We start from the raw sequence: 17,465 nt of genomic DNA on the forward strand, positions 1-17,465 counted from the left end.
CCACAACAAAAGTTTATCCTCAATCGTCATAACTTGACAACTGAAGGCCTTCCGTTTCATCCCAAGTCTCCTTTTCGCCATATATTCCGCATTTACATCTCAACTGTGACGCACAAAATGCCTACTCTCGTTGGAAAAGAGGTCGGCCCTACCGGCTATGGCACTATGAGTACGACTCTTCTTCTAGCTTCCAAAGGCTCTTCAAGACACTATAGATACTGACTTCAGCTCAGGAATGACCTGGCAGGCCCAGCCACCAAGCCAGGAAGTCTGCTTTGAGACTCTTAACAAGACTCTGGAGCTTGGTGCCAACTTCTGGAACGGTGGTGAGCTGTACGGCACACCCGAGTACAACTCCTTGCACCTGCTGAACAAGTATTTCACCCAATACCCCGAGAATGCAGACAAGGTCGTTCTCAGCATCAAGGGTGGACTGAAGCCCGGCCAGCTGATTCCGGATGGCTCGGAAGCGAATATTCGTCGCAGCGTTGACGAGACTCTGCGCTTGTTGGATGGGAAGAAGAAGCTTGACATTTTCGAACTTGCTCGACAAGATTCTGCCTTCCCCGTTGAGCACACTATGGAGGTGCTTGCGCAGTATGTGAAGGAGGGCAAGATTGGTGGCATTGGCTTGAGTGAAGTGGATGCGGCGACTATCCGGAGAGCGTACGTTGCAATGAAACGGTCTAGTGACTGAAATCTATATACTAACTACGTGTCTAGACACAAGGTCCATCCCATTGCCGCCGTCGAGGTGGAGCTGTCGCTCTGGTCGACCGACATCCTGGAGAACGACATTGCAAAGACCTGTGCTGAGCTTAATATCCCCGTCGTTGCCTACTCGCCTCTTGGCCGCGGTGTCTTGACAGGTGCAGTGACCTCGCTGGAGGATATTCCCCAAGGTGACATCCGCCGACACATGTCACGCTTCCAAGAGGAGAACTTCCAGCAGAATCTGAAGCTCATCAACGAGGTCAACAGCCTGGCTTCTCGCAAGAACGTTGCTCCTTCTCAGATTGCCCTGGCCTGGATTCGCACTCTTAGCGGCCAGCCTGGCATGCCCACCATTATTCCAATTCCCGGCGGCACCACTGTTGACAAGCTGGTTCAGAACATGACTGGAGTCGACAAGCTCACGGATGAGGAGATGGCTGAAATCGATGCCATCTTGAAGCAGCACACGGTCGCTGGACCACGGTATTAAGTGGATAGGACCTAATTCAATAGATACTTTGAGTTTGTTAGCGAGACAACTCTGGCGGTGAAAATAATAGCAATTGATAGCATGATATAAAAGGGTATTGCAGATATCAGATCAAGTGTAGAAGAGTCAACATGCAATCTCACAATGCAGAACCCGAAAGAAATGCACGGAGATTGTCTGAATTGCAGAATTCTTCTTTGCGTTCATCATGCAAGTAGGGTAGGTCGTGGGATAATGAGGTAATCGAGGAGGGGATATAGCTTACCATAGTAATATATTTGTGAAATAGCATGGATGCTATAGCTCAATGTGAGTGTGTTAGTCAAGTTCCCTCCATTTTTGCAACCATTGCAGTGTTGTGGGGAGTTGTAAAGAAGGAAAAGGGAAAACCAAAAGGAAAACTAACTCGAGCTAGGAGCACCATCACGTGATGCTTCATCGGCCAACCCTCGCCTTGCGCCGGCAACCTGCGCGAAATGTCTCCTTTCAATTGTTACAGCGCCAAACTCGTCCCAAGTCGGGTCACTTGGCTATACCTTGTCAATTACCGTCACCATGGCCTCCCGTGAAGCTTCCCCCTGTCCTCCATCGGCACCGCCGACGACTCAGATCGCGACTCCGTTAAGCATGAGAGCCGCGCTCAATCGCCGTCAGCTTCCAATATGCCCCCATCAAAGCGCCGTCGTACAGGGGTAGCTTCTTGGGACCGCCACACCCCCATGTCCTCTCTCCAAGACGAAGTCCCGCCTCCCCCTTCGCCAACAGCTTCAATCTCCTCCGACACCTCCGGCGAAATCCCCAACTCCCCTCTCCTCTTCGGTGCTGCGCTGGGCGGCAACACCCAAGAGGATGATTATAGCGGCCAGAGCGGCGATCAAGTAACCGTGTGTCTATGGGATGGATGCACGGCAGGTGACCTCGGCAATATGGATGGCCTGGTACAACATATCCACAACGAGCATATCGGGACCCGGCAGAAGCGGTACTCGTGCGAGTGGATGGATTGCTCCCGTAAAGGTCAAACGCATGCCAGCGCATATGCCCTGCGTGCGCATATGAGGAGCCATACTCGAGAGAAACCCTTTTACTGCACCCTCCCTGGTACGTCACCGGAAGTTCATATTTCCCCCTCTTTCTCTTGGACTCCCTACTACCAACCTCCTCGGTTTCGTCCCGTATCGCCCTGCTAACGTCCTTCCTACAGAGTGTGATCGTAATTTTACCCGCTCGGACGCCCTAACAAAGCACATGCGCTCTGTCCACGAACTCGACAATCTGCGACCTACCGAGGTCAAGGCCGCGGCCGCTGGTAGCGTGACGGGTACCCCAGTGTCGAAGCTCCAACGCATCCGCCTCAAGCTTTCACAGCCAGCAAAAGAGCCCGGTAGCGAGACAGACCATCCCAACGAGCCTATCTTGACCACTATCACCGCACATGATGACTCGGAAGACACAAGCATGCCGGAATTCGGACCAGAGCTCGGCTTCGACGAGCGCGAGCTCGCCATGGCCCCACGCGATCTATACCGCCTGCTCCGACGCCAGATATTCTGGGCAGAGAAAGAAACCACACAGCTAAAATCCGAATGGGACGAGCTTCGACCGAAGCGCGAGCAGTCCTGGCTGGAGAAGGAAGCCATCTTCGACGATGTCATCGACGCTGAGCTGCGGCTCTTTAGCGCCATCGTTGGTGATATCGACGCTCCTCCAGCGGCACCTGGAAACCTGGCTACTAGTCTGGAAAAGCTCCAGCACCAGCAATTGCACTTTAAGCAACAGCAGGAGCAATTACAGGCCAAGTCCGCTGAGGTTGCTGAGGGTGAGGTCGATGCTGCTGCTTAAATTTCCCTGGCTTCGACTTATTTCTTTCTGTGACATTTATATTCCTTTTTTGTTCCTTTCTGGCGTGATCGGCGTTGTGATAGCCTTGTATATCTGTTTCTGTTTGGAAAGGGAAAGGCGGCACGAACATCTGTACGACTATATCATCTATTTTCTCTCCATATTCTTTCGGGGAATATCGAATATCCTTTCTTTTGAAACATTGGATCGCGGACTCTTTATAGTTCAGCCTTTATCGCTTTCAAATTCGAGACCAATGTCAATATGGTCAACTCTATCTATCACTTCCAAGTGAACTCTATTCTCACTCTAGATCAGCCGAGAGGATGACCGCTGCTCGGAAGTCACTCTTGACTCCCAGGACTAAATATCATAATCGTCTGGGCGCTTGGGAAGCTCTGGTTTTCGGTGTACAACGCGTCCCACGCTTTATGTGATTCTTAAAGCACAGTATCTTACCTGGTCAACCATAAGTACCGGCAAACACCCAGTTCTACATCGACTGTGCCTTGGACCGCCCCCAGAGGCCGTCGAGGCAGCGAGGAGGGATTCCATGAACGAGCTTACTCTCTGACTGCGAGACAGCGCTGACTACCCTACTATAGCCCGGTCCCACGATCTAATTCATAAAGCAATGAATAAAAGCATCTTCTAAATGACCGATCGAAGCTACTGTATTCCCTAATCTACACTGCACCCTTGGCTACGACTTTAGCAGGGAACTCGAAAGAGGTGATATTCCAAGCCGAGATCTTAGCAAGGCTCTGGCCAGTCTCGATTCGATTCAATCTAACAAGAAAATGGAAAAGAAGTAACATGTAAGACAAGACTAGTGCTCCCGACTAGTTGAATGATCTTCTGAAAAGAGGCAACAAATCAATCAACGCCATGATGGCCACTCCATAGGATACATGTGCTCAAGAACGAAAACAGAAATTAACAACGCGAAAGAAAAACGGCCGCGGCCAAAATGGCAAGAAACGAGACCGGGGCCATGCGTGAAAACGTGAGAGATGTTTAAAAAGAAAACGAAATGAGAACAAGAGAGTACTGAGAGTAAACCACATGTATCCCGATTCAGCAAGATCTCAGTAGAGACCGGCGTCGAGGGTCCACGGTGATCTACCAACAGAAAGCAAAAGTAAGAAACAACTCCTAGGGAATTTAGAAAAGTGCACCAAACACGCCATGCAAATAATCGTCTTGACGTTTGAATCATATTCAAGGTAAGTCGCATCGGAATTCTCCTATTCATGCTGTGTAAGCATTTTTGAACGCGTGAATCGCAATCCATTCCGACGCCTTCGCAATGCCATGCAACTCCTCGCATCCATATGTACTGTACTTTTTAATCAAAAAAAGAAAGTCATTGACATTTCATCTGGTTGATTAACACCGGCCTAGCTGGGAGGGAAAGGGAGGGAAAGGGAGGGAAAGGGGAGGGGGGGGGAAACGGGGGGAGGGAGATCTGGAGGCTCGGGTGTGCCAGGCGTCAAGGACCGTGCTCAACACGAATGTCGTGGCTTTTCGCCACGAGAAAACAAAGAAAGAACCAGCCCGACTGAGGTATCGAGCGGCACGATCCTTTAGGATCATGAACCGTTCGATTTCTTCTCACCGTCAGCCTTGTCGGCCTTGCTGGCTTCCATGACCTTGTCAAACATCTGCTGGAGTTTGGATCCGCTGGCCTCCTTATTGGGCCAATAGTTGGCGGAAACATAATCCCTAAATTTCATGTTAATAACTTGCAACAGCAACACCAGATGAATCAGTACTTACCACAGACGTTTCTCAAGGGAAGGCATAGACTGCTCGCCTTCCAGCGTGTTGCGGATGAATTTCCCAATCTTCACAATCGTGTTGCGGAGCTTGAGAGCTCGCTCATGCTTGTTGGGATAGTTCTTCGCCGTAATCATGGAGACCTGCTTAAGGTTCGGCACGATAGGCCGGAAGAACGCTTTCGCCATGTCTTCCTTGCTTGAGCTGCCATTCTCGTGACTCTTGCGACGACGAGCCTCATCATTGGCTGCGTCAGAGGTACGGTGGCGAGGGCGGTCACCATCCTGTCCCGACCTGGGGCGGTCATGGCTTGGAGTGTGGTGACGGTCACCGGAATCACGGCTGCCATGCGTGTAGGAACGAGGTCGTGAGCGGTCAGCCTCACGGTGACCCTTGCGAGCAGAGGGGGCGGGAGATGCAGAAACGCTGCCACTGCCAACGCGCGAGGTCCGCTTATTGTTCCGATGATGGTTTTCGACGGCTCGTTTCGCGTTGACGTTGCTACCGTTGCTGTGCTTGTTCCTCATGACGGAGAGCAAATACTCTGCACGACGGACCAGGTGAACAGCTCCGGGGGACTTGGTAGACTTTTCCTCCCCTTGAGCACGCTGAGTCTTCCGTTCCACTCGGTGTTCCTCCAGGAAGAACTTATCGCCCAGGCCCAGATCAACATCGTCCCGGATCTGCGTCCAAGCTCCAAATCCATGGCGTGCAATACCAACAAGAAGCATTCCATCCTCGCGAGCACCCCATGGGCAGCTGTAGTCGGCCAGTTTGGTGGCTTCTGGAAGACGGAAAGTCTTGAAGTCTGGGAGAGAGGTTGTAATCTTCCGCACGAGACGCATGTCGGGCGGACGGTCGACGATGGTCCAAGCATTGAGGCGCTTGACGCCGTGATGGTCAAAGAGAACAGCCTTCTGTTCTTTCTTCGTCAAGTTCTTGCCGGATTGCTTGATAGCCTCCATCTGGGCCAAATTCTCCTGGACAAGCGAGGCAGCCTTGTCTGTGATTTCACGGAGAGCCGCATGGACCGTTTCTCGGTCACGATTTTGCAACCGGGCATCCTCGACAATGAGCTCTTCACAATCTGCCCAGTCACCGTAACGTAGGAAGGCCCGCGAGAGTGATCGGTACTCCTTCTCTTCCAGTGGACGCTTCGGATCCAGGGAGCTGCTATCTTCCTCGTCGTCTTCCATAGCGACCTGTGCCCTTGCCTGGCGCTTGGCTTGGCGCTCTCCACGTGTCTCTTTGGATTCAGCGGGAGCGTGGCGCTTCCGAGGCCTGTTTTCCTCGATGACCTCCGCAAGGTACTTCTCGTCTGCCTTGCGTTTCTCTTCCGCCTTAATCTCTTCCAGCTGCTCTTGAGGAATGATGTCGTCCCATGTGAGATCATCGACCTTGATGTCAACAAAGTCAAAGGCTTTCAAGAACTCCTCACCACCGTCTGCCTGGATCGATTCCTCCTGCTCGGTGTGATGCAGTTCTGCGTTTGCGAGAACGGAGTCGATATCAAGCTGCTCTAGCTTCTTCTGGTTATCAGTTTGCTCGAACATCTTCTGGCCACGCCGTTTAAGGATGCGGGAGATATCTTCCGTGGAGTTGGGTTCGTTGACCACACGAGCCATCTTGTTCTGCATCTCAGTGGCTTCCTTGTCAGTCACACCACGCTGGATTGTGATGAATTCCAACATGAGCTTGTTCCGGGCTCTCTCGATGACTTCTTCCTCAATAGTATCCTTGGATACAAGGCGGTAGACGCTGACAGGTCTGGTTTGACCAATTCGATGAGCTCGCGCCATGGCTTGCAAATCGGCTTGAGGGTTCCAATCGGAATCAAAGAGAACAACAGTATCAGCGGTCATCAAGTTGATTCCAAGACCACCGGCTCTTGTGGAGAGGAGGAAAGCGAAATCTGTGCTCTCTGGGGCATTGTAGTGCTCAATGGCCAGCCGACGAGCAGCCGAAGGAATGGTACCATCGAGGCGTTGGTACTTGTAGCCACGATATTCCATGTATTCGCTGAGAATGTTAAGCATGCCAACCATCTGACAGAAGATCAGAACACGATGACCGTCGGTCTTCAGCTTGCGAAGCAGTTGGTCCAACAACATCATCTTGCCACTGCTGGTGATCATGGCACGAAGGATGTCCTCTCGCCGAGTGCTACCTTCCAAGATCCTCGCCTCTGCATTGGGGAACATGAATGGGTGATTACTAGCTTTCTTCAACTCCATCATGATATTCAACAACGACTGTTTCATGCCCTTGGCGCCATCATTCAAAGCAGCGTAGTTCTTCGTCAGAATGTTCTTGTAGTACTCCAGCTGAACATCAGAAAGCTCAACACGAATAATCTTCTCCGTCTTGGGAGGAAGATCGGACTCAACCTTTGATTTGGTGCGACGCAGCATGAACGGTTGAATAGCATCGGTCAATTCGGCCAGCTTCTGTGATGCATGTTCCGAGTTGAGATCCATGTCGACATCCACGTGGACCATGCCAGGATTGAGGAAGTCCATGAGAGCGGATAGCTCAGCCAGATTGTTCTGAATCGGAGTGCCCGTAATGAGAAGACGTGCCTGGCACTTCCACTCACTGAGCTTAACGTAAAGCTGCGAATCACGGTTCTTGAGACGATGGGCCTCATCAACCCCCATGAACTGCCACTTGAACTGGCCGAGGAAGGGAGAGTCATTCATAGCGTATTCATAGGTGGTAAGGAGGACGTGGAACTTTGGCCGCTTGGGATTACCATCCACCATCAACTCGTAATCACGGAGAACAGCACGCGCCTTCTCGCTACCATTGTAGACGACATAATTCAAGTCTGGTGTCCAGTTATCAAAGGTATCAGCCCATGCCGGCATGGTTGACAGCGGGACAATGACAATGAATGGGCCTTGCTGACGCCGAACGTGCCGCAGCCAATTGATGAAAGAGACTGTCTGGACCGTTTTTCCAAGTCCCATTTCATCTGCCAAGACCACATTGCGATCTTTCACCCAGTTGAACGCCAAGAAATTCAGACCTTTAATCTGGAAGTCCTTGAGTTCACCATTCTGCAGAAAGTCGGGGGAAGACTGAATACGTTCGAATGGCCGGCGCGTAGCGGGGTTCGACTCGTTCCTGTCCGAGACGGGCACACGAGCTGAGCGGTCGATGTAACGGTCAATCTCGCTCTGTGCGATATCACTGACCAAGTCCTCGGCTTCCCAGGTACATGAGTCGTAGAACAGTCGTTTCCACTTGACGAGATACTCGGTCGTACCGTCCTCGCCTTCTCGAACACCGATGACCCTTTCAACGTGTTTGTAGTCTTCAATGGCCTCGACGTCTCGTTCCCGATCAAGGTTCCACTTCTCCCGGTCCTCTGGGGGCGCATCGGGATCATGGAGCAGCCGGAGCTCCTCGTTGAGCACCTTACGAACGTAGTTGTCCACGCGACGTGTGCTGCGATAGTTGGCCAAAGACCCGTTTGATTCCCAAGTGGCATGAACATGCGACTTGTCTTGCCACTTGATGTAGAACTCAAAGTCTTGGCGATCGACGTCGGGGTTTTTGGGATCCAAGCCTTCCTTTAACCGATGGTTTAGAACGACATCGACTGCAGGGCGGGTATCCTCCACGTAATTCTGTGCCCAGTAATTGTCCATGACCTCATCTGGATCTTCTTCAAAGATCTCGTCATCTTCATCTTCGTTGTAATTGGAGATCTTCGAGGCGTTTCGCGTGGAGAAGCGGACCTCGGCAAAGGATGGTTCTGTGCTGGCGGCTTGTTTTAGACGACGTCGCCGAGCCTTGTTTGCTCGGGCACCCTTGCCACCATACTCGTCACTATCGGTTTCTGAGAAGGAGGAATTCGTGGCCGATCGCGAGGTCTTGGAGGGTTGCTGCGAGGGCTCTTTGCGCCGGCGCTTGGAGCGTGGCGCGACAACATCCGAATCGGAATCGGATGAGTCGACGAGATGACGTGTCTGGCGTGCGCGACCACTACGGCGAAGGCCGTACAGATCTGGGTTTTGTCGCATGAACTCGACTTCGTCTGGCGGCGATGATTTTCGCTTCACGCCGCGGTCTGGTTCTGGCGATGAAGAGTTTTCACGGCTAGACTGAGCGAACTCATCACCACTGTTTTCCATCACAACATCTTCATCTTCTCCATCTGAAGCCTGAGACTCCGCCTCATATGAGTCGTCTGCGGCATCGGGTTCGGATGAGGACTCGGAGACGGGATGCGACTCGACGAGCCCGGACGGATTGGACTCGTGCTTGGTAGGGATATCGAACTCTGCGGGCGCGTCTTCATCCACAGAGGAATGCGAGTAACCGTTTTGTACGGTTGAGGAGATATGAGGTTCTTGACCCGATGGGATCACCATGCTGGAGGCTATGACGAGAGGGGCAGTCAGCATTGAAGCTCGATTCCGGTCAGGAGGCACGCCGAAGACACGGGAGACGGTAGAGTAATGATACGCGACTCAACCCGCAGGGCAATTGAGCTTGATATCGGTACAGTCATGCAGTATATCAAGATTGATGATGATCGATGTTTTTTGATAACGGGGTGGGATGGGCGTGAGCAGGACTGGGGGAAGCAGCCACGAGGAGATTGGCACCGACAACCCACTCTCAGAGGATGATTCCATCCGAGATACGTCAAACGAGTCAAGAAACGCCTCGATCCCGAGAGACAGTACGGAAATCGGGGATTCTGACTGTGGGTCGAGCAACGCGGAGAAGTACGCGGGCAGCCCGGTCAAGCAGTACGTCCGCGCTTTGAGGGAAAGCAGAATAAAATCACTTACACTCCATAGCGTGGTGACCCCGCAAGAGGGGGGACTAGCGTATCAACGTGAGAAAGGAATGGTGGGTGGGGAGGTGTGATGACGGGCATCCGGGTGTGGGAAGTAGAGACGAGTGAGGGAGAAGAGTTGGGGGAGGTTTGATTCGGTTTGGTTTGGTTTGCAGAACGATCGGCTCGGCGGCCTCGGCCCTCAGGCAACAAGGCAGCAGTACCTCGTCTTCTTTGGGACTAGTGGCTTCGCTTCTTTGGCCAGCTGGCAGTCCCGTGACCTTCCCGTGTATCACGCGGTCGGATTAACTCGAGTTGGCCCGGGAGAACCTTTCTTCCGCTCCGCGCAGCCCCGCCAATCAGCGTCACCCGAAAGAAATGCGTCCATTCAGGGCGGTCACTACGTCGTAGCCTCAGGCAGCCCAGCCCACAATAAGAAAGAAAGCGTTCAATTCTGCCCCTCTCTCGTCGTCGCGATTGTCCTGTCTTTCATCCGTCAGTTCGAGTCCGCGCAGAAACTTGGTGCTCATCCGCGCCTGATTGCTTTGCCTGCGCCGGCATTTTGCTTCGCCCTGATTTGACAGCTCTTGCACGCGACAACTATTCGCTGTCAAACTTTTTTGATACCCGCCTTTGATACTTGATCGTGGTTCTTCGAGACCCAACGCCGCCACCATGTCTGACAAGCTTACCCGGTATGTTTGGGTGCCTTCTCAAAAGAAAATTTGCGCATTTCTAACGTTTATCTTGCCTCTAGTATTGCCATTGTCAACAGTGACAAGGTTCGTCCCCAACTACCCCGCTAACCTTGCGTTACTCGCGCGTCGAATACCTCGTTCATGACCGGCTTACCTGAAATTTCCTCGATCTACAGTGCAAACCGAAGGTATGGATCTGGATAAATGGTCGACATCGATTTCACAAGATGCTGACCTAGCTTGCTATAGAAATGTCGTCAAGAGTGCAAGAAGTCTTGCCCCGTCGTCCGCACGGGTAAGCTTTGCATTGAAGTCACCTCCGACTCGAAGATCGCCTTCATTTCCGAGAGCCTTTGCATCGGTTGTGGTATCTGCCCCAAGAAGTGCCCTTTCGGCGCTATCAACATTATCAACTTGCCCACCAACCTGGAGAGCCAGGTCACCCACCGTTACTCCGCCAACAGCTTCAAGCTTCACCGTCTGCCCATGCCTCGCCCCGGTCAGGTCCTCGGTCTCGTTGGAACAAACGGTATCGGCAAGAGTACCGCGTTGAAGATTCTGAGTGGCAAGCTCAAGCCTAACTTGGGCCGCTACGACAACCCTCCTGACTGGGAGGAGATTCTGAAGTACTTCCGTGGTTCCGAGCTGCAGAGTGCGTGAAACCCAAGCAAACCTGATAATCATATTGAGGGGCAACGACTGATCAAATAAAATAGACTACTTCACCAAGGTCTTGGAGGACAACCTGAAGGCTGTCGTCAAGCCTCAGTATGTCGATCAGATTCCCCGCGCCGTCAAGGGTCCCGTCCAGGGCGTGAAGGATCTCATCAAGGCTCGTGTCCAGCTGGATAACATGAAGGAGATCATGGATGTGCTTGGTATGGAACATCATCAAGTGTCTTGGCTTGGTTGAAAACATTGACTAATTGAAAACTTCAGAGCTGAACCAGGTTGCGGACCGTGACATTGGTCACCTTTCTGGTGGTGAGCTGCAGCGTTTCGCCATCGGTCTCGTCTGTGTCCAGAAGGCCGACGTGTAAGTTTCCGGAAACTCGAATCACAGATTGAACCATTCCTCTTACCAGATTTTTAGGTACATGTTCGACGAGCCCTCTTCTTATCTCGATGTCAAGCAGCGTCTGGCTGCTGCCCGTACTATCCGCGGCCTTCTCCGTCCCGATGACTACGTCATTGTTGTCGAGCACGATCTTTCGGTTCTTGATTATCTTTCCGATTTCATTTGCGTTCTCTACGGTCGCCCTGCTGTCTATGGTGTCGTTACTCTGCCTTCCTCCGTTCGTGAGGGTATCAACATCTTCCTTGACGGTAACATCCCCACTGAGAACCTGCGTTTCCGTGAGGAGTCCTTGACTTTCCGTCTGGCTGAGGCCGGTGACGACTTCATTGCGGACAAGGCCCACGCATACGGTTATCCCGCCATGGAGAAGACTCTCGGCAACTTCCACCTCAAGATCGACGCGGGTCAGTTCACCGACTCCGAGATTATCGTCATGATGGGTGAGAACGGAACCGGAAAGACCACCTTCTGTAAGATGCTTGCTGGTGCCGAGAAGCCCGACGGCAACCGCTCTGTTCCCAAGATGAACATCAGCATGAAGCCCCAGAAGATCACTCCCAAGTTCCAGGGTACCGTCCGCCAGCTCTTCTTCAAGCGTATCAAGGCTGCTTTCCTTTCCCCGCAATTCCAGACCGATGTCTACAAGCCGCTCAAGATCGACGACTTCATTGACCAGGAGGTTCAGAACCTGTCTGGTGGTGAGTTGCAGCGTGTTGCCATCGTTCTTGCCCTTGGTATCCCCGCCGATATCTACCTGATTGACGAGCCCAGTGCCTACCTGGACTCCGAGCAGCGTATCATCGCTGCCCGTGTTATCAAGCGTTTCATTATGCACACCAAGAAGACTGCCTTCATCGTTGAGCACGATTTCATCATGGCCACCTACCTGGCTGACCGCGTTATCGTCTTCGACGGACAGCCTTCCGTCGACGCTCACGCCAACACTCCCGAGTCTCTGGTCACTGGTTGCAACAAGTTCCTCAAGAGCCTGGATGTCACTTTCCGTCGTGACCCCAACAGTTACCGCCCTCGTATCAACAAGTACAACAGTCAGATGGATCAGGAGCAGAAGTTGGCCGGCAACTTCTACTTCCTCGAGGAAGAGAACTGAAGAGGGCTTTCCTCACAAACACCGACGCCGTCGTCGCAATCATGATGGCCGCGATTCGAAGCAGCGGCACAAATGGCGACGCGGCAATGGAAGAGTCAGTTGGCGAATGGCGTTTCCCGGTCTTTGCAGGGCCCTAGCGGTTCAGGGTAGAAAGCTCCGTCGCCCCATCGGGATTTCTCCTGGGAAAGGAGAGGACTTTCTGAATGATGGCGAGGAGGATGACGACGGATGATAGATGATTGGGTGTGAACGAGAACATCGGTTAGGAGACAATGGCATGCTCCGTTAGGTCTTCGCTTCAGCTGTACTTCTCCACATCCCGAGACCATCAATCATCTCAACTCGTCATCGTCTGTCTGCCCATACCCTCATGGCTCTGGGAATTCGGTCGCACGTCCGAAATTTCTAGTGTTTAGACGGGAACACCTGCCATCTGAACTCACCCAACACTTTTTCCTTTACGATAACATGGGGGATTTTTCGATTGGCATGGTTGTTTCACCGGAGTTAATTCTTTTGTATTCTGGGCTGAGGGTTCGGTTACCAAAAAGCTTTCTATGACTTGATGATCGATAGAGGTGGATATCTTTCAGGATGTGGCTTGAAGGCCAAGGGAGAGCGAAGGATGGTCATTTGTTGAACAGCTGGATTTTTCTTGCATCTGGTCGATCCATCATGTATATGGTTTCAGGCCTGCTAGTTTTTTGCACATTCAATTCTTTCAAATAATCGGGTTTATTCCTTGTAAACTATTTACCTACTCTAGGACTCTGCTTCATCCCAAAAGATTGTTCAGTTACGCGATCGGCGAAAAAAAGGTAACCTTAAGGTTTGGAATGAGGTCGGCACGAGTCTGTAGTCTTGAATTTGTCGTACTCCAGTGGATATAGACTCCTGTCTCAGGCTGTACCACCCGTACAAAAATCATTTTAGGCAAAAACAATATTTCCAAATGAGAATTATCCGCCTGTCATTAAAAGAGAGATTTTAGTCTGCCTAGATGGACCGCTGGCCAAAATCGGTCTTATGCGCGTTGGATCTACTGCAACGATATATCTTCCCCCCTACTCCACCTTTCAAGACAGAAAAAACACCCGAATACCTAAGTCATGGAAGCTCGGTGGAATCCTACTAAAACTACCACATAATTATTCCTAGTATCATATTTACGGCGAGAAGTCCACAGGAGGCCATAATTAACGTAGAATTTAGTCACACCCAGGATGATAGGGAGCTATCCCTTTGATGGTCGCCCCCACTACCAACAGACCCAGACTGGCGGAAGCAACCTTATCCTGGAAGGATCTAGCCAGTCTGTTAGAAATCGTCTCACTTTCATACATGATAGTCTCATTGCAGATATTCCAATAGCGCGATTAACATATCTGTCTCTCCTCGCATTGTGCCTTCTAATCATGTGATTCCATGCAGCCGCATCATGTCCATGCACAAATCCGAGAGTAACAAAGGGATGCGTCTTTAAAAGGAGTTGAACCCCTCGATTCAGGCTGAAAAGCATATTTCAACAACATCTTCTATCGCCGTCATGAGTGTATTGACTAAGAGTCAAGCGACGGAACTGTAGGTGCTTCACACCTTACCGCCGATCCTTTACTAATGTGGGTTTACAGCCATAAAGCAATGATAGGCTATCTATCACTACTCAATGCATCGAAATGCGTCGCCGTCTTACAAGAAGAACTACAATTAAAAGAGCCGCTCCCGAACGAGAAAGTCAAAAAGTATGCGAGGATATTAGAGCGAAAATGGACGAAAGTCTCCATGCTTCAAAAACAGGTGCCTATACCGTGTCGGCGCGCTCAGGCCAGATACACTGACCCATTGTTATAAGATCATAAGGCTGGAGTTAGAAAAAGATCGTCTACAGTCGCAGCTAGAATCCTCTTCAAAAGCCATGACACGACCAAATCGAGATCCAGATAAGTGGCTTCCCAGTGACCCAGCCTATACATTGGAGTCCCATAGAGCAGCCGTCACATGCATTGCTTTCCACCCGATGTACTCTACATTAGCATCTGGATCGGAGGACTGCACCATCAAAATCTGGGATTGGGAAAATGGCGAACTCGAACGAACGCTCAAGGGACATTCCCGAAGCGTGACAGACCTGGACTTTGGTGGTCAAAAGGGCAACGAACTACTCGCATCAAGCTCGGACGATCTCACAATTAAGATATGGGATCCAACCAACGACTATACTAACATTCGAACCCTTTCCGGTCATGACCGCTGCGTCACAGCTGTACGGTTTCTACGATCAGGCGGAAACCGGCTTGTTTCGGCTAGTCGAGACGCATCGATTCGCATATGGGATGTAGCCACGGGGTACTGCACCAGGACGATATACTCGCATGGCGATTGGATATGCAGCCTCTCTCCCTCGATTGATGGAAGGTATCTAGTCACAGGTGGGCGCGGTCAAGCTGCGACAATATGGGATGTTGCGTCTGGCGAAGCTAGATCGTTTTTACGCGGCCATGATAACCACATTGAATGTTGTGTTTTTGCTCCTCCGGCGAGTTATAAATACTTGGCTGCACTGGGTGGATTGAAAGTTGTTCCGTCAGTTGGAGGTCATGCAGAATTTGTGGCTACAGGTGCGAGAGACAACAGTGTGAATCTTTGGGATGTGAGAGGGAGATTGATTAAGACCTTAATTGGTCATGACAGCTGGGTTCGGGATTTGACGTTTCATCCTGGAGGGAGATATTTGCTTAGCGTGGGCGATGACTGTACTGTCCGCTGCTGGGATCTATCACAGAATGGGAGGTTGGTGAAGACTATAGACAAGGCACACAGGCGCTTTGTCAATTGCATTCGATGGGCTCCAGAATTGATTAATCCGGAAGCCAACGAGGGAAAATGTGCTACAATAGGGTTGCGATGCGTGGTTGGTACCGCAAGTGCAGATGGTGGTATACGAATATTCAAATAAACGGCAAAAAAGGGTAAAGCCCGCCCTTTAAGTGACTAAATATGGTCTCAAAATAAGTGACAGAAGAATAGAAACTCGAATGATAGTACAAAGCATCAACGATCAACAATATCCCATCTTTCCTGTTCAACACCTACCAGTTCCAAAGACTTACGGGAAATCAAAGGATCTAGCAGCTAGCAACGCTGGGAACGTTCTGGCAGCTGCCATAGGTCTTACCACCGGTGACCTTGACGTTGCTCCAGATCCAGTCGGAGCAGCCGCTGCTGCCACAGACAATAGCAATGTCATAACCGCTGGAGGCGACGGCGCCAGAGCCGGAAATGCTAGAGATAGTGAGGTCGGTGATGGGGACACCGCTGGTAGGGTCACCCTTCAGGTCGCCGCCCTTGTAGTTCTGCTCAATCAGGATACCGTACCTATAAATGGTTGTTAGTCAGAATATTCGACAACGATAGGCGTGGAATATTGTGTAACTTACTTGGCAATGGAGGAAAGGGTGATGCCAGAGTAAGTAACGCCCTTGATGGTACCGGTGGTACCCTCGGTAGCCTTGATACGGATACCTAGATATCTCGAGTTAGCCCTGGAGTTTGCGGGAACAGATGAAAGGTTGGTTACCGTTGTCAGACTTGGTGACCGTAGAGTCCTTGAAGGTGACAGTATCGACGGTGTTGTCTGAACGGCCTCCCACGCTGCCAATGGACAGACCGTGACCCCCAGAGCAGTAACCGCCGCTGAAGGTGATGTCCTAGCGAGATAGTTAGCAGTCATGCGTCCGAGATTTCTCATAAAGGGGTTCCTACAGTTCCCGAGTTGACGGCAACACAGTCGTCTTGGTTGTACACGGTAGCACCCTTGATAACAACGTTGCTGCTAGAGCCGATATCGAAACCGTCAGTGTTGTGACCACCAGCGCTGTCACCAGCCTTGTTGTCGATGGTCATGTCGGTGATAGTCAAACCATCGCAGCCGTTGATGCTAACGGCCTGGACGGGAGTGTTCTCAATGTAGAGGTTGTTGATACTGGACGAGCCAGTCAGGCTGTGAGCGGCGAAGAACTTAGGCTTAGTCTTGCCACCATTGCTTCCCTCGCCGTCCCACCAGCGAGCTCCGTCAGCGTTGAGCTTAGCGCCGCTGGCACCGGTGACGGTGATATCCTTGCCCTTGATCTGGAGCATAGGACCATCCCACTCCTTGTAGCCCCAAGTAGTGGTGCCTTCGAAGATGACCTAAACCAAATACAATGAGGATGAGTGAAAACAAACAGGAAACTTAGAGAGTAGCAGGAGGTCTTACGTGAGTTCCATCGTTCAGGCTGCTGAGATCCAATGCGACTCCAGAGGGAACGGCCACGTCGGAGAGGACAATAGTAGCGCAGGACTTCTGCGAGGCGCTGGCAGAAGAAGCACCCTTGGAGCCTGAGAAGGTACAGGTAGCACGCTTCTCAAGGCTGGGAGCGGCCGTGATGGCAGGCTCAGCAACGGGAGTGGCCACAGCGCAAGCTGCCAGAGCTCCAATGGCGAGATAGTTGAAGATTTGAGGCATTGTGATGTTCAAGATGATTTCCAGAATCTTGTCTTGATGGTCAAAGGCTTTGTTGAGTTCTTGGAACTGTTCCATCGAGGAAACCGCTTCCCTTTTATGCGAGCTTCATAGCTCGAAACAAGCTACAAATGATAGCCCGGACGTTATTCCTGAACAGGATCAGAAAGGGTCCAACTTTGTCCTGCAAGTTTGAATGCCTGCCAATCGGTTGTTTTCCCATCGACATGCTCATCTTGGTGAACGGGGCCATGCTCCGCACTGTGTCGAGGATTAATCGTTCCGTGGGGCGCATGACGGAGAAATAAACAACAAGAAAAGGGGTCTCGTGCATGCAGGGCTCGACAAGGATGTCTAGTTCGTCGGCAAGGTGGTTTGCATATTAGCGCAGGGGAATCTTCAGCATTTACACGTTTCACCATATCCTGACTAGGTCGGAACTAAGGTTACCAAGGTTAGC

At 51.4% G+C, this 17,465-nt stretch overlaps 7 protein-coding genes across 7 annotated transcripts; 5 read left to right on the forward strand and 2 right to left on the reverse strand.

The window, feature by feature from the left end:
• Positions 1-117: 117 nt before the first annotated feature.
• On the forward strand, positions 118-1,204 carry N7496_006494 (aldo/keto reductase family protein; the record flags this gene model as incomplete). Its single annotated transcript, XM_056699423.1, has 3 exons — positions 118-169; positions 234-666; positions 724-1,204. 3 exons carry the CDS (start codon positions 118-120, stop codon positions 1,202-1,204), a joined length of 966 nt encoding a protein of 321 aa, XP_056554836.1.
• Positions 1,205-1,776: 572 nt separating this feature from the next.
• N7496_006495 (C2H2-type zinc finger protein) lies at positions 1,777-3,046 on the forward strand (the record flags this gene model as incomplete). The annotated part of the gene is made up of 2 exons (XM_056699424.1): positions 1,777-2,305; positions 2,409-3,046. Coding segments are annotated over 2 exons (1,167 nt in total), but the record flags the coding sequence as incomplete, so codon positions are not given.
• Positions 3,047-4,638: 1,592 nt separating this feature from the next.
• Positions 4,639-9,237, reverse strand: N7496_006496 (chromatin-remodeling ATPase CHD1; the record flags this gene model as incomplete). Its single annotated transcript, XM_056699425.1, has 2 exons — positions 4,639-4,771; positions 4,826-9,237. 2 exons carry the CDS (start codon positions 9,235-9,237, stop codon positions 4,639-4,641), a joined length of 4,545 nt encoding a protein of 1,514 aa, XP_056554838.1.
• Positions 9,238-9,394: 157 nt separating this feature from the next.
• N7496_006497 (uncharacterized protein) lies at positions 9,395-10,198 on the forward strand (the record flags this gene model as incomplete). Its single annotated transcript, XM_056699426.1, has 3 exons — positions 9,395-9,588; positions 9,640-9,691; positions 9,794-10,198. The coding sequence occupies 3 exons, from the start codon at positions 9,395-9,397 to the stop codon at positions 10,196-10,198; spliced, it is 651 nt and encodes a 216-aa protein (XP_056554839.1).
• Positions 10,199-10,292: 94 nt separating this feature from the next.
• N7496_006498 (Translation initiation factor RLI1) lies at positions 10,293-12,504 on the forward strand (the record flags this gene model as incomplete). The annotated part of the gene is made up of 6 exons (XM_056699427.1): positions 10,293-10,312; positions 10,375-10,399; positions 10,565-10,967; positions 11,032-11,193; positions 11,255-11,351; positions 11,409-12,504. The coding sequence occupies 6 exons, from the start codon at positions 10,293-10,295 to the stop codon at positions 12,502-12,504; spliced, it is 1,803 nt and encodes a 600-aa protein (XP_056554840.1).
• A 1,546-nt stretch (positions 12,505-14,050) lies between these two features.
• N7496_006499 (WD40 repeat domain-containing protein) lies at positions 14,051-15,460 on the forward strand (the record flags this gene model as incomplete). The annotated part of the gene is made up of 3 exons (XM_056699428.1): positions 14,051-14,085; positions 14,136-14,301; positions 14,357-15,460. 3 exons carry the CDS (start codon positions 14,051-14,053, stop codon positions 15,458-15,460), a joined length of 1,305 nt encoding a protein of 434 aa, XP_056554841.1.
• A 169-nt stretch (positions 15,461-15,629) lies between these two features.
• Positions 15,630-17,083, reverse strand: N7496_006500 (glycoside hydrolase family 28 protein; the record flags this gene model as incomplete). The annotated part of the gene is made up of 5 exons (XM_056699429.1): positions 15,630-15,879; positions 15,942-16,026; positions 16,082-16,211; positions 16,267-16,692; positions 16,760-17,083. The coding sequence occupies 5 exons, from the start codon at positions 17,081-17,083 to the stop codon at positions 15,630-15,632; spliced, it is 1,215 nt and encodes a 404-aa protein (XP_056554842.1).
• Between the last annotated feature and the right edge of the window lie 382 nt (positions 17,084-17,465).

This window comes from Penicillium cataractarum, assembly GCF_028827025.1.
Source record: "Penicillium cataractarum strain IBT 29864 chromosome Unknown utg000005l, whole genome shotgun sequence".
Lineage (NCBI taxonomy): Eukaryota > Fungi > Ascomycota > Eurotiomycetes > Eurotiales > Aspergillaceae > Penicillium > Penicillium cataractarum.